Here is a 15651-nt window from a genome sequence, read left to right on the forward strand (position 1 = left end):
ACAACCAAACTGCATGGGCCAGCATGGCATAGCCAGGTATCAGACTTTAAGAAGGAATTCCTTGTGGAAAGCACAGTATTTTACTATATCAACATGGAATTGACAACAGAGAGACACTCTGACAACCTCCCATACTGCCACCAGTTACACCAGGGCCAATAGCGACTGAGCCAAAGCAGTGTAGGCTAAAGCAATGCCATACTTACTTGGAAGTTAGCGAGACCACATAGGAATCTGTCCCATAAATGGTGGAAGACTTGTTGTTCTTTGTATTTGCTAAACGAACCTGAGAAAGAGAATCTGATCAGTGTTGCTTCTGTCTGCAGAATGTGGATGTCCCTCAGTGTAACATCCCCAGAGGTGTCCCAGTCCATGACCAGCTCCAGAAATAACAGAAAGCTCATTGTTTTCCGGTAGGTTGGAGAAGAAGTGGAAAACTTGGAGTCACACTTCCACATTTCTAGAAAGGGTCAGGAAAAGGACCAAATGATCCAGTAGAACCTCCAAAGACTAGAACCTGATACCCTCTGAGGGAACCAGAATCAGAAAATTCAAGTCAGTGGCGTAATCCCTTTGTTGCTATTTGGTGCCCAGTGCCGCAGAGTAATGGCTCCTACCCTTGCAGCCCAGGTGCTTGCAGGTGCTGGTAGCTCCTGCATGGAAAAGAAAATCAGGCAACAACAAGTTTCTCTACCTTTCCTTCGGCAAGACCGAAGACAATGATATTCTCCGCTGGCCACGATAAGCAGGTCACAGCACTCTGCCAAGGAGGAGGTAAAAAGAGAGATAAGAGCTCCACCCTACTTAGAAAGCTTCTTGCCCCATTGACACATAACACAGCTCATGAACAGTAAGACCACTCAGACCAAGAAAGAGAAGAGACGGGGCATTTGGACAGATAGTAGGATTGAGGCCCTCCATGCTGAAGCTTGGACTAGATAGTAGTGAGCTGGCTCAGAAGGGCTAAAGCAGGGCATCAAAGCTATACCAGACGTGTTATACTAGTATGGATGCTCTTCTGGGATGATTACTTATTGATCAGATGTGTGGTTTTCCACGTGCTATTGTTCAATGTACAAAATCATGGCTATTTTAAGATTTTTTTTCAACAAGTATAGAACATAAAAATAATTTGACTTTGTTAGCTTCTGTAATAGATATGAGGCTATTTGTACGTTGGATCTTCATTTGATAAATCAGAAATAGTCTTTATTTATATTTTTTTTTTACAAGCATGATGGTTATCAGATGCTACAAAGTAGGTCAAGTAGAATGGGTTCATTAAACCCAAATCAAAGGTATTCTCAAAAGCTGAGGTGGGGGTCAGGATGAATAAAGCTGAGCATGAAACCCAACTGTAATAGAGGGCCAAGAGAGTTAATGAAACCGCTTCACATTTAAACTGAAGAATTTCAGTCAATCAGGTGGGTTACTGGTGGGTTATTGGTTCTCTCTCCTGTTTTTCCATTTCAACTCCCTTAAAACATTCTGTCCATTGACGCCTAAAGTATTCCCCAAGTTTTGTAATTGACTGCATTGATCATTCAACAATTACTTACTGTGCTGTACCCAGGCATTATGAGACCTATGAAGCTTGGTGAGTAATACATGCCTCAAAATTTAGAGATTATTTTAGGCTCTACCTGCATCTTTTGGAGATCAAGTACCACAGACAGTTTGGCCAAGTACACCTCTGAGTATAAGCAGAGAGACATTTAATTGTCTTTATCCTACATATGCCGGAGAAAATTGAGTTAAACAGGAGTCAGGGTCTCACCGTTTGGATGAACTTGTTGCATATCACTTTCTTGTCACCCCTGCAGAAAAAGGTAGACAAAAATGACTGTCGGTGAAGCTAGTAATACTGCCCATTCTGGTTACCCTGCTGTTTGTATTCAGTCTGGTTTAGTATTGCCAAGCACAGACCATTTAAGTTTTGTACACTGGTTGTCTGTCATAAGGCAACTTTAGGCAGAAAGAAAAAAAAAAACAAACAAACAAACTTCAGAGCTTCCAAAATTCTTGCGACCTGCCTGTCTGAGCAGCTTTAACACAACACACACCAGCAAATGAGGCTCAGGTGAGGCAGGTTCCACATCTATGAAACAGGGGACAGCAGCATAGGCTACTGCTCCACAGAAGCTCAGCTGGTGCATGGTCACACAGGGTTCCATGTGGACTGTGTTCAAGGAAATCCTATCTGCTGCTCACCATAGAAACATCTGAGTGACTCACCGCAGGTTAGGTGATGCGCAGTGCATACAGGACTGAGGAGCATGCCAGGACACTGATGCAGGTAGCATCAACCTTGTGGCCAAGAAGGCTAATGGCATCCTGAAGTACACCAAGAGTGTGGCCAGCAGGGTGAGGGAGGTCATCCTCCCCCTCTACTCAGGCCTGGTAGGGCCGCATCTGGAGCGCTGTGTCCAGTTCTGGGCTCCCTGGTTCAAGAAGGATGGGGAACTGCTGGAGAGGGTCCAGCAAAGGGCTACAAAGATGATGAGGGGACTGGAGCGTCTTTCTTATGAGGAAAAGGTGAGGGACTTGGGGATTTTTAGCCTGGAGAAAAGTCTGAGAGATCTTATCAATGCTTATCAATCCTTAAAGGGAGGGTGCCGGGGGGATGGGAACAGTCATTTTTCAGTGGTGCCCAGTAACAGGACAAGAGGGAACCGGCACAAACGTGACCATAGGAAGTACCATCTAAACCTGAGGAGGGACTTCTTTACTTTGAGGGCTGCAGAGCACTGGCACAGGCTGCCCAGAGAGGGGGGGGGAGTCTCCCACTCTGGAGCCATTCCAAATCCGCCTGGACGTGTCCTGTGCCACTGCTGTAGGTGCCCCTGCTCTGGCAGTGGGTGGCACTGGGGGAGCTCCAGAGGGCCCTTCCAGCACTGACCAGTCTGGGATTCGGTGACCAACACCTGGAAAGCACACCGTACAGCAGGGAGGAGAGTGCCATCCCCTCCTCACAGTTGCTGGACTCTCCACCACCAGACTCACCACTCCTCCCCAATCCTGTAGACATAGACAATGTTGTCCGTTTGGCCGATGGCAATTTTGGTGGAGTCCGGGGAGAAGGCCATGCCTTTCACCGCGTAGCTCTTCCGGCCGTACTGTGGAGGGGATAGCGGTGTGAACCACCGGGGAAGGCTGGTCCGCCCCGAGCGCGCTCGCACCAGCCCACAGCCTCAGGGCCGTACCGGCCCCGCAGGCCCCGGCGGCAGCAGGGCCCCCGGCAGGCCGGGCCGCGGGCCCTCACCTTGGCGTCGGCGGGCTTGGTGGAGAACTTGTCGCGCCGCTCGCCCTGCTCGTCGTACAGCAGCACCACCCGGTCGGCGGTGCAGACGGCGAACCGGGCGCTGTTGGCCGACCAGGCCATGCAGGTCACCCGCGCCGTCCCGTCCTGCGGGCACACGCAGCCTCAGCGCCGCCGCCCCCGGCCCGGCCCGGCCCGGCCCGCTCCCCCCGCCCGCCCCGCCCGGCCCCACCTGCGGGGACAGCAGCGTCCGCACGTGCCGCAGCTGCATCGCGCCGAACGCCGGGACCGGGACGGGATCGGGACCGGGACCGGGACCGCGACCGGGAGGGGACGGCGCTGCCGCCGCCGGGCCCAGCTCGCCCCGCCCCCCGTTGCCGCGGCAACCCCAGCGCCTCCGCCGCTGCTGACGTCAGCGCGCCGAGCCCCGCGGCGGACGGTTTTCCCCCTCTCCCACTCGGGCCTCCCGCCGTCCCGGTGCTGGCAGGGCTCGACTCCGGCTCCGGCTCCGCCATGGAGGCGCTGCGGGCGGCGGGGCGCGCCGTGCTGCGGAGCCCGCGCCTCGCCCGGCACGGCCTTGGGCTCCGCCGGCGGCGCAGTGAGTGCGGACGGCGGCTGCCGGGGAGCGGGCGGGGGCGGCGGGCCGGGCATCGCTCCGGGGCTGCCCCAGTACCGGGGCGGCGGGGGCAGGGAGCTCGCTGCGGGGAGCGGGGCGGGGCGGGGCGGGCTGGCGGCGCGGCGGGGTGCGGCGGACGGTCTGTGGCCGCGGGCCGAGGGAGACCGGTGATGCCGCGGGGAGCGGCGCGGGGCCGTCGTGCGGGGGGCGGGCTGAGGCCGTGCGGCGGGGCCGCGGGGCAGCGGGGGGCTGCGCGCAGGCGACGGCTGTAGCCGGGGCAGACGGGGGGGCTGCCGGCGGAGGCGGGCAGCAGCGCCGCGGACGGCTCGCCTGTCCCTCCCCGCCGCGCTGCCCTGGCTGCCGGCCGCTCGCCCCATTGCCGAATTGAGGCCACCCGCGCCCGTGGGCTGAACGGCCGTGGGTGGCTGTGCCGGCGGTGCGGGGAGCTGGAACACGCCGTACCCCGTCTGCGGGCACCCTCCCCAGGCTCTGCAGGCCGTGGCCTCCCCAAACTGCTGTGCCCGGTGCTCTGCGGGCGCGGACGTGCGTGCGGGGAGTGTGGCGGGCCCGCACGACGGTCACCGCAGGCTGGCTGCCACGCCGTCTGCGGCACAGCCGGCTCTGACCCTGACCCGGTGGGAGGGCTCTGCCGGGGCTTTCGCGGTCATCGCGGCCCAAAGGCTTTATTGGGGCAGCAGAGCTCGTTCTGGCAGCCCTGACACGTGTGGGCTGTTCTCAAAGTTTGGAGCGAGACAGTGCTGTTCTACGCTGGGCAGACATCCCTGATGCCTGCATGGTACCAGGTGGATTCCCTGGGAGCTGCAATTTGTGCAGGAGTATGCTGTGCAAATAAGGTCTCCCGATTTCCCTATGGGTTCAGGTTATTCCAATTATGAGTCAGAGCCTTCTGCAAGTGTGCCAGTAATGTTCAGGGAGCTAATCCCAGGAAAGAGGTGAAAAATAACCCTGAAAAGTATTAGCTTAGTGTGAACAGTAGATACCTAGGCTATTCCCAGGGAAGTGTAGAAACCTGGTGTTTGTAGCAAAGTGTGTAACTTCTGTGTTCCTGTTCCTTCCCTCCCTCTTCTGTGGGATGAATCCCTGAGAAGAAGAGAGACACTGTGCCTCCCTGTGTCTTAGCCCTTCTGCATATCTCCTTTCTCACCATCCTTGTGCTCCTTGGGATTTGAGGAAAGTAAATGTGTGCTAACATCTGTTTCAGGTCTCCTTGAAAATTATCACTGGGAAATACTGGACACAAGAGAAGTGTCCCGTTGTGTGTGGCACACTAGTCTGATAACTAAAGCTTTTGCCTTCGATGAGAGTGAACTCTTCTGTTCAAAGTCAATGGCTTTGTCTTGTGGGAGCAGAGGTTGAATGGATGCTTCTGCAGTGCTTGCTTTGTGTGTTCTCTGCCAACGGTAGTGGTGTTGGGACTGACTGTAGGGCCAGGACTCCTTCTCTTACCAGCACATCTGCCGTGTGGCAGAACATGCTGGTGAAATGGACTGGGTTCTGAAGGAAGCTGGAGATGCTGAGGACTGTCCATAGGGAATCTTCTTTGACACTCTGCCCATTGGTTTAGTGATTTTTTTGTGTGGTTGTTTTTGGGTTTTTTTTTTTTTTTATTACAGCAATGGGGTTTGAAAAGAGAGAACCCAGGAAACAGAAACCAGTGCCCCTTTAATTCTGTGACCTGAAAAGTAATGCACATGGGAGCTCTCATAGAATCATTTAGGTTGGAAAAGACCTTTAAGGTCATCTAGTCCAACTGATAATCCTCCTCCTTCTGTGCGTTGGAGTTTATCCATAAAATGTGTTTTCCTGGAAGCTGTTCTGCATCCTTGAAATACCAGTCCGAGCTCTTCCTTAACACAGGATCTTTGTGATGCAGTTGCTTCCCAGTAACCTCAGCTTGGACCACGAGTGCTGGACAAGCTATCCCTTCCCTGGCAGCCTGCTGCTGCAAATAGTAGCTACCAGAGGGTTTGGCTTTGGTTACACTGGGACAACTTGAGGATTTTGATCTGACTGAGTGTGGCAGCAAATGCTGTTGTTCCTGAGGTGTGCCAGCGGCTTAGGTGGGTGAGATGAATGCCGTACAGAGCACACCCTGCTTGTGGTGGAATAGATGAGACGAAGGAATGTAAGGTTTTTGCAGATAGCACTGAGCACTGCAGCATCTGAGGCCCTAGGCAGATGTGGCGGAGCTTACTAAATGTGCTGACAGCGCCTGTACCTCCAGGGATGGAGCACTAAAAGCTTTGAGACTCAACTGCCCTCTTGTTCTGTTCCTCTTCCAAGAATGTCACAGAGCCAGGAGAGTGCCCTGCTGAGTGCAGGTGGTGGCACTGCTGCTGGGAGCCATGAAGCTGCAGCAAGGTGCCTCAACTTTGCTAGGGCTGGCACGTGGCTTATGCTGCTAAGGGATTTTGTCTCTGCAGAGCTTCCTGAGAGCTGGGCTGATATGCAGGAGCCGCTGCTTGAGGGGATGTGCTTCACACTCAAGTATCTAGGCATGACGCTGGTAGAAAAACCCAAAGGAGAAGACATGGCTGCTGCTGCCATCCGCCGGATTGTGGCTACGGTGAGAGCTGGCCCTGGGCCCTTGCTGTGCTGGGGTGGAGAAGAGCCGATTCAGAGCCCAGCCCCTGGACTCTGGGAAGGGTCAGTGTCCCAGCCCTGAACCTCAGCTAGGGACCACGCTCTTCCCAAGAGGAGGGAGGCATGCAAGAGGCTGGCTGGTCTCTACCTTTGTGCCATGGGAGAAACTGTCTTCCTGCAGGACAGCTGTCACTGCCTGCTCCCACACCCGGAACACAGCTAGGAGCAGAGCTGTGCCTATCACAGCATGGAGGGGAGGGTGAAGTATGGGGGAAGGTGGGGTCTGTCCTTTCCTATGCACATGGCAGTAGTGTGAATGGATTCCAGGGTTGTTTTATGCAGGGCATACCTGATTGCCAGGCTCTGCTTGCCCATCCCTACCACAGGAGTCTTTGCAGCAAGGGTCCAAGTGGGTGGCACTCCACTGGGGGACTCCTGCCAGCAAGGGGAGGGTGGGGGTGAAGACCCTTGTCAGATTTGCAGAGGTGTCTGATGTTTCCCTACTGCCAGGCACGGGTGGGAGCTCGCAAGTTCCAGAAGGTGATTCTGACAGTGTCTCCGAGGGGCATCTCGCTGCAGGATGCAGACACAAAGGAGATGGTTGAGAACATCTCCATCTACAGGTGGGCCTGGCATGCGGAAGGGCCTGGGTGTTCCCCCACAGCCAGCAGGAGACTGATGGGATCTTGAGCAGCCAGGGAGAGCTGGGCCTTCTGTTAGTGGTACCTTCAAGCATAGGTCTTCCTTTGGCTCCCTGAGGTCCGGGCCCTCTCCCTGCTGTGCCCCACAGCCCTGCATGGGGCTGAATGCAGGCAGGGTCCTGGGTCGCCTTGAGTTTGGGGTCAGTCCATCTGTTTTTTCCGTGGGCCCTGCTTGTCTCTTCTGGCATTCAAGCAGGATGTTGAGGCTGATGGCTGGGAAGCCCCCACAGCTAGGGCAGGACTGCGTGTCTGGCCCTCTCCACTGACACGGGACTGCCCTTCTGGCTGCAATGGGCTGAGGGTGCCATGGGCTGCAGTGTACTCAGGCTGGCTAAAGGCAGTTCCTGTGAGAGCTGATGTGGGGATTTTTTACTGCTGCCAGCTGAGCTTTGGCTGGGTTGCGTGTCTGTGGGTGGTGGGTGTGAGGGGAGTGTGGCTGCAGGGTAGCAGCTAGATGGGAAGCAGGGACAGGACATATCCTTGATGCAAAATTTGGGTCTCGGCACCAGAGCTGATGTGCTAGGGAAGACCTACTGCCTGGCCTCAAATCGTGTCCTTGGGGGCAATTGCCCACCCTTCTGTACTCCTTTTGTCTCAGCGCTTGGGTTGAACTGAGCATCAGAGGACCGAGGAGCACACTAGGGCAGCACAGGAGGGAACGCCTGTGGATGCGGCGATCTCTTACTTGCTGTAGGTGCTGGCAGCCTCTGGCCCTTGCTGGGGTGTTGGGCTGCCGGATCATCTGGGGCAGATGAAAGCCCCAGGCTGTCAGCAGTGCTTGTTGGTGTGCTGGGAGCACAGCAGATGACCTGTGGTGGGGTCCCTTGTTGCCCTGAGCAGCTCCTCTCTGCCTGCAGGATCTCCTACTGCACAACGGACAAGCTGCAGAACAAAGTCTTCGCTTATGTTGCCCAGAGCCAGGAGAGCGGGGCACTGGAGTGCCATGCCTTCCTCTCACCAAAGAAGAAGATTGTAAGCACTGCCCTTCTGCTCTTGGCTCTGTGAGGTAAAGGTGGGAGCAAGGCCCTTCCTTCTCTTCCATCAAAGAGAGAAGGTCCTCACCTCTGTGCACCTCAGCTGGAAATGGAGTGAGGGGAGCACACATGTGCTCACACAGAGGCGGGTGGTGAGCGAAAGGAGGTTCTTCTGTCCCAGCTCCTCTGGGATCTCCTCCTGGGGACAGCTGGCCCATGTGGGCAGACAGATGTAGCGTTGAACTGTGACCTTCTGTGTGCATGCTCTGCAGGCACAGGCGGCGAGGGAGGCCTGGGGGCGCTCGGATCTCATGGCAGTGGGGTTGTCCTGGCTTCAGGGCCCTGATGTAAGCAGACATTCCCCCTCTTTCTTGTACGCAGGCCCAGGCTGTGACTCTGACCGTGGCCCAGGCCTTCCAGATGGCACTGGATCTCTGGGAAGCAGCACATGCAGGTAGGAGGAAATTCTGAAACATGTCCCTCTGCCTAGCCCTGGCATCGGGGTCTCTGGTGCAGGACCCTGTCCTGGGCTGCGTGGAGGAGAGATGGCTCGCTGCCTGGCTGGTGTAACACATCAAACAGGGAGAACTTTTTCCCTGCTGTTGTGTTCTCTGCCGCTGCCACGCTGGGGGACCCTGCCCTGTCTCTGGCTGGGGTGGGGGTGTCCCAGCTGTCCATGCCGAACTCTTCTGCATTGCTGAGCTGTAGCACAGCTCTGGGCTCTGTGGTACCTGAGCAGTGATCCTCCCCTTGTTTGCGCCCTCCCCTGTGCACAGCAGGGGCGTCTGTCCCTCACCCACAGTCCTGCCTGTACATCTCCTGCTGGGCCTTCTCCAGGTTGCAGGCACTAACTCTGCTGCTTTTGCCCTGTCCCAGGCTCTAGGCAGGAACAGCCCCTTCACCCTTCATGTGTCTTGGAGAGCAGTGAGCCCGGCAGACCAAGTGAGCCAGCCCCCCCGGGGAGCCCTCCCTTCAGACACCAGTTTGGGGTACAGTATGTGCAAGTCTGGCCCATGCCCAGGGCTGTCTCACATTAGAGCAGGAGAAGAGTAATCCTTACACACCTCCCTCCTCCTGCCCTTCCAGGACCCTGTTGGTATCTGCGCAGCCTCCCTCACACAGGGTGGCCTGACATGAAGAGGGGCTGTCCGTGCTCTGGCTCACAAAGGCAGGCGTGGTTCCTCGGGTGCTTCACTCCAGGAGCTCTCCTGTCAGGCCCAGCATTGCAGACTGGCTCTGCTCTGCTGGCACTGTCAAACAGGGAGCTGGAAGCTGCTATGCACATTTGGTGCCATGGCTAGGGGTGAGACATTGTCTCTGAAGGAGAGGAGCCTTTGTCGGGTCATCATCTTGCCAGCCTGGGCTCAGGCTCAGCCCTGCCCATCTGCACTACACCTAGTGCATGTCCAGGGCCAACCAGAGCATTGCCGGTCTCACTGTGTCCCTGCCCAGGAGCCTCTGGACACAGTCCTCAGCCTCATGCTTCCAGTGCTGGCCCAGCCTGGCAGTGCTTGGGGTCATCCTTGCTTGCAGCCTGCTCTGGGGTGGTCCTCTGCCCTCCGGCTGCCAGGCGTGCTCACCCCATTCCTATCTTTGGGCAAAGGTGCTCCTTGCGCAGCAGCTCTCAGCTTGGTGGCTTGTTTGCTGCTCACAGCCTGCGTTTGGTGCTCTGCTGGCTGGAGGGCATGTGGGAAGAGCTGTAATCTGTCTCCCCTTGCGTGGCTGTGTGCCCGAGCCCTGTGGTTTTCAGCAGCCCAGCACTGCAGATGCCGTCTTTCCCCCTACCACCTGTAGCACCCTGTGTCTGTGCCATGCCTGGTGGGTGACCATGTCTTGTGAAGGGGCCAGGGACTGCCCTGCTGCTCCAGAACAGGCTCTGGGCAGCCCAGCCACACTCCTGACAGACCTGCCCAGGCAGCAAGGTGTCATGGTGGGGTTATTTTGTATTGTTTTGTTTGTTTGCCAGGAGGAGGAAGAGGAGGAGGAAGATGATAACATCAGTGACACCTTACCTGGGTAGGTGGCGAACTGCTGCTCATGTTCAGGGATCTCTCTGGTGAACTGTCTTGTTTCCTTCTCTGCACCTCGTGCAAGGGGAGCTGCTGGGGCCACGGGTATGGTGGGAGCATGGAGAAGATCTGCATGGGAGCAAGTGGCAGCTTCCTGCTGCTTTCTCTGCCTCTGTCAGCTGAGGGGTGGAGTGAAGAGGGAGCTGAGCTGTGGAGGGGCATGTCTTGCAGTTCAGATTTTGCAGCGGAGCTGTGGGGGACAGACGCTGACCCTCAGAATGTACCCAGAGATGTTACTTGTTCTGTTTCCACCACTCTGCTGAGGCCAGCCTACCCAGACATGCTTAGAATCATGGAATCGTTTAGACCTTTACGATTGAGTCCAGCCACTAACCCAACACAGCCAAGTTACCACTAACCCATGTCCCTCAGCACCACGTCTGCCCCTCTTTTAAATACCTCCAGGGATGGTGACTCACCACTGCCCTGGCCAGCCTGTTCCAGTGCTTGACAACCCTTTCAGTGAAGAAATTTTTCCGAAGATCCATCCTAAACCTCCCCTGGTGCAACTTGAGGGTGTTTCTTCTTTCCTATTGCCTGTCCCTGGGGGAAAGAGACCAAATCCCCCTCACTACACCCTCCTTTCAGGGAGCTGTAGAGAGTGAGGTCTCCCCTCAGCCTCCTTTTCTCCAGGCTGAACACCCCCAGGTCCCTCAGCCGCTCCTCACAGGACTTGTGCTCCCGACTCCTCACCAGCTCTGTTGCCCTTCTCTGGACATGCTCCAGCCCCTCAATATCTTTCTTGTCATGAGAGGCTTCTCAGGTGGGACTCAGAATTGTTCCTTTCCTCCCACTGATTTCTCTCGGGCTTGGGCCAGGATGGAGACCTGGTCATGCTGACCTCTGCATGGACTAGGGCCTGGGACTGAGCTTGTTGGTGTCTGTCCTGTGCTTGGGAGAAGCTGAAAGTACCAGCCCAGCAGCGGAAGATTAAGCTGTAGGTCTTTGCAGAAGTGCCGGTGGTGGTGGGTGTGAGTGGCTGGCTCCGCTGTGGCTGTTCTTGTGTCCCTGGCGGCTGGTGCCTGGCTGGGGTCTGTCCGTGCTGCAGCGCTGAGCCTGATCTGTGCTGGGTCTGCTGAGAACTAGCGCATGCACAGACCAGAGCTGTGTATGTGGCCCTGTGGAGTGGCAGCCCTTTGTACGTGGGGGCTTCTGATGGGAAGGAGATACGGCTTTGCAGTCTCGGGGCAGGCTGGCCTGGGGAAGGGGTTTGGCAGTAGGTGGGGTAGGTCCTTCTGCGCTCGGAGTGCCCCGTACTGCTGCACCATGCCTGCGTCCTCGGGGTCATGAGCATGCTGTGTCTCTCAGCAGGCCTTGGTTGGGGTATGATGGGTGCTCTGTTCTCTTCCAAAGCAGCATGGAGGAGCTGGGGAGGGGAGCCCACAGCCCAGCAGGTAAGTTCTTTCCTTCAGTGCTGCTTTGCCACATCCCCAAGTGTGTCCTCTGCAGGGGGAGGAGGCTGATGGCTCGCCTGGGAAGGTTTGCTTCCCCTCCCAGGCTCTGCTGGGTTCCAAAACACACGCCTCATGGACCAGGTCTTCTTCCCTCTTGCTTTTCAGAGTCAGCACCTCTTGTGCCCAGAGCAAGCTCTCCTACTACACAGCTACTGTGCTACCGCTTGGGGCAACCCCCAGATGGCTGGAAGGGGCTGGGAGGGGTTGGAGACCTCCCCATGCCTGGCCCGGGAACCACTGGCCCCAAGACTCCCCTGGGCTAAGCCAAACCTCTGCAGCGATGGACCGGCCACTCAGGATTCACCCTGTGCCTGCACCCGGGGCAGTCAGTGCCTGCCCCTGCCCCCAGCACTGCCAGGCACGGCGTCTGCTGGCACTGCTGCCATGCAGTGCATGGACCGCAACACCTGCTCCTTGTCCTCCTCTGCCTGCATGAACCGCCTCAAACTGCAGCTGCTCCCTGCTCCCGGCTGGGGCTGGTGGACCGGTGGTCCTCACTCTCCCCACTCCCAGTGCGTGCAGAGGCGCCCCATGTGGCAGCCAGCGTGCCTGGGACTGCGCTGCTGCTGACCTGCCTTGCTTCTTTCTCCTGCCTTGCTCCTCCTGGTGCCACTGTGCACCAGCTGAGACCGAGCAGCCCCCTGGAGATGGTGGAGGACTCGCTTGGTGTGTGTCCCTCTCAGGGAGCTATCGCTCTTGGCCTGAAGGAGCGAGTGAGGAAGGTCTTGCCCCTGCAGTTCAGCCCCACACCCTCCTATAAGTGAAATGAGCTGGTTTTTAAAGGAAAGCTCTGCCTTTATAGGGAAATAAACTGAGTTTTTTTACTGTTGTCATTTGGGTTTGAGTGCTAGATGGGGTGCCATGTGCAGCATGTGAGGTATGGTGTCTGCTGGGCTTGCCTGTAGTGAGCCCTGGGCTGTGCCCTAAGCTTATGGAGCCTGCAGCAGCCCAGAAGCTTCCATGTCTCCCTCAGCTGCTGGTCCTGAGGGAGCCATTCCCCCTGTGCTGAGGGCTGCTGGGGCCTGGGGTGGCCCGTGTTATCCAGGGGGAAGCTGGTCCAGGCTGTGCTGGACTGTTGTGTGACCGCTGAGGCCACAGAGGACACCAGCCCCCTGTATGCCAGCAGGTCTCAGCCTCTCCAGCTGTGTGTCTGTCCTGCTGCATGTCTGGCTGTGGTCTGGAGACAGGGGCAAGCCATGCACTTGGTTTCCTTCCCCAGATATAACAGGGGAGGCTGCAGCCAGCAGTACATCTGGTTTCTCCAGCAAGTAACTGTTCACAGCTGCTTTCTGGCTGAGGACCTTGCTGCTGGGTTCCTGTCCCATTGCAGCCTGTCTCCCCTTCCTGTGTGCAGCTGTGGCAGCAGAGATGGTCTCCCAGCGAGTGCCATGGGCAGCAGCTGTGAGGAAGGCGTGCGCTCTGGGGACACTCGGGTCCCTGCAGGTCCGTCACAACCTGCAATCTGTTTTTCTCATTTGTGGTTTTGCATGTCAAATGACATGACACGACAAATTTGGTGGCCTTCTACAAAGGTGTTACAGCAGCAGTGGACAAGGGAAGACCAACTGATGTCATCTACTTGGACTTGTGCAAAGCATTTGACACTGTCCCACACAATATCCTGGTCTCTAAATTGAAGAGACATGGATTCGACAAATGGACCACTCTGTGGATAAAGAACTGGCTGGACGGTCACACTCAAAGAGTTGTGGTCAACGGCTCAATGTCCAAGTGGAGAGCAGTGACGAGTGGTGTTTCTCAGGGGTTGGTGCTGGGGCCTGTACTGTTCAACATCTTTGTTGGTGACGTGGACAGTGGGGTTGAGTGCACCCTCAGCAAGTTTGCCGACAATACCAAGCTCTTTGGTGAGATAGACACACTGGAGGGGTGGGATGCCATCCAGAGGGACCTGAACAGGCTGGAGAAGTGGGCCCAAGCCAACCTCATGCAGTTCAAAAAAGCCAAGTGCAGGGTCTTACATCTGGGTCGGGGCAATCCCAAGCACAAATACAGGCTCGGCGGGGAATGGCTGGAGAGCAGCCCTGAGGAGAAGGACCTGGGGGTGCTGATTGACGAGAAGCTCAACATGAGCCAGCAGTGTGCGATTGCAGCCCAGAAGGCCAACCGCATCCTGGGCTGCATCAGAAGTGTGGCCAGCAGGTCAAAGGAGGTGATTCTGCCCTTCTACTCCACTGTCATGAGACCCTACCTGGAGTACTGCATCCAGCTCTGGAGTCCCCAACATAAGAAGGACATGGACCTGCTGGAGCGTGTCCAGAGGAGAGCCATGAGGATGATCCAAGGGCTGGAGCACCTCCCCTATGAGGAGAGGCTGAAAGAGTAGGGGCTGTTGAGGCTGGAGAAGAGAAGGCTCTGGGGAGATCTTATTGCGGCCTTCCAGTCCCCAAAAGGGGCCTACAGGAGAGCTGGGGAAGGACTTTTTACTGGGGCATGTAGCAATAGAATGAGGGGGAATGGCTTTAAACTGGAAGAGGGCAGGTTCAGATTGAACATTAGGAAGAATTTTTTCACTGTGAGGGTGGTGAGGCACTGGAGCAGGTTGCCCAGAGAGGTTGTTGAGGCCCCATCCCTGGAGGTGTTCAAGGCCAGGCTGGATGTGGCCTTGGGCAACCTGGGCTGGTGGGAAGTGTCCCTGCCTATGGCAGGGGGGTTGGAACTCTATGATCTTCAAGGTCCTTTCCAACCTAAACCATTCTATGATTCTATTTCAAGCCCTGGTCTTGTGCCTTTCTTCCCACAGTGGAGGGCACAGAGCAACCTGTAGATGTTGCCTGTTGCTGGTATGGGTTTAACAACCCTTGATGGGGCTTCCTGCCCTGCATTGAACCAGGACACTTGGCATCCATGCTGTCCTGCAGGTAGCACTGAGGGGGTGGGCAATGCTGCTGCTAATGCTGGCACGCGCTGATTAGTTCACTCACCCTTTGCCCTTGACCTGTGAATTCACCCAGTCATCTCCTGCCACTGGGGAGAGCAGTGGGCTCTACCCTGCTGCCTCATAGCTGTCATGTCTCCAGACAGAATTGCTCCAAGCAGTTTAACAGCCCCTCTCCCTGGGACTCATGGTTGCTGCAGGGTGCTTGCGTGAACTTGTGTGCTTGCAGAACTTCATGGGTGCTGGTTCTGCCATTATTCCTGGCTTTAACCAGCGGTTGCTGCAAAGCTGTTTGCCTTTCCCAAGTCTGTTCTGTTTTAGCACCGTACAAACTAGCAATGGTTTCATGATCACCCACACATGTACCAACACTGTCCAACATCTCTCAAACTGGGTGCCAAACTTGCTCTGCATGAGCCACAAGGCCCTATCCCTGTACCCCTGTGGTGCTGATGCTGCAGGCTGCGTGCGTGTCCTGCTCTGCCCTGGCGCTGTCAGGCGTTTGCACTGTCCCTCTGGTGCTGCTGGACTCACTCGCAGGGTCTGTGCTTGTAGGTGCCTCACAAAATACCTTTGTCCAACATTGCTGCTGCCTTTCCTGCGCAGCACTCATCACTGCAGTGCCCTGCACTGCCATGATCTGAGAAAGGGGTGGTGGCTTGGGTTTTTTTTGGGGTCGGGGTTGTTTTTTTTTTGGGGGGGTGGGGGGGTAGTGGGGTGTCTTTTTTGCCTCAACACCACACCCTGATTTTACATTTAATATGACAGATTTTTGTTCTCTTTTTTTATTTGGCCCCAACCAGTGCATTTTGACATACGTCTTTTTTGGTGCCTTCCCCAGCTCCTCCACTCTGCTGGACAGTCATGTTCTTGTTTCTTTGTGTGCACCTCTGGTCTGGTTAAAGAACTCATGATAGTGGGCATATGTCTGCTCTGACCCTCCAGGATAGCACCTCAACATTTTCCAGGGCACCAGAGTTTTTTAAAAACTCTTGTATTTCCCTGACAACCCCAGTTTTTTTTAATGTACCTCCCTAAAAAACAAAAGTTACCTGGTAAAACAAGGTGGTTTGTCTCA

At 56.0% G+C, this 15651-nt stretch overlaps 2 protein-coding genes across 2 annotated transcripts in view; one reads left to right on the top strand and one right to left on the bottom strand.

Moving 5' to 3' along the window:
• The window catches only part of IFT172 (intraflagellar transport 172), a gene marked incomplete at both ends in the record, with an annotated part of 40271 nt that extends 36741 nt beyond the window's left edge, over positions 1-3530 (bottom strand). The window contains 6 exons of the mRNA XM_082480349.1: positions 207-286; positions 695-760; positions 1778-1817; positions 3004-3116; positions 3263-3406; positions 3492-3530. Coding sequence (XP_082336475.1) covers positions 207-286; positions 695-760; positions 1778-1817; positions 3004-3116; positions 3263-3406; positions 3492-3530 — 482 coding nt within the window. The remainder of the gene's footprint in view (positions 1-206; positions 287-694; positions 761-1777; positions 1818-3003; positions 3117-3262; positions 3407-3491) is intronic.
• A 242-nt stretch (positions 3531-3772) lies between these two features.
• LOC309669989 (low density lipoprotein receptor adapter protein 1-like) lies at positions 3773-12441 on the top strand (the record flags this gene model as incomplete). The annotated part of the gene is made up of 7 exons (XM_082480787.1): positions 3773-3857; positions 6320-6462; positions 6990-7102; positions 8038-8152; positions 8536-8608; positions 9031-9096; positions 12191-12441. The coding sequence occupies 7 exons, from the start codon at positions 3773-3775 to the stop codon at positions 12439-12441; spliced, it is 846 nt and encodes a 281-aa protein (XP_082336913.1).
• Positions 12442-15651: the final 3210 nt, after the last annotated feature.

This window comes from Vanellus vanellus, assembly GCF_965231255.1.
Source record: "Vanellus vanellus genome assembly, chromosome: 3".
Classification (NCBI taxonomy): Eukaryota; Metazoa; Chordata; class Aves; order Charadriiformes; family Charadriidae; genus Vanellus; species Vanellus vanellus.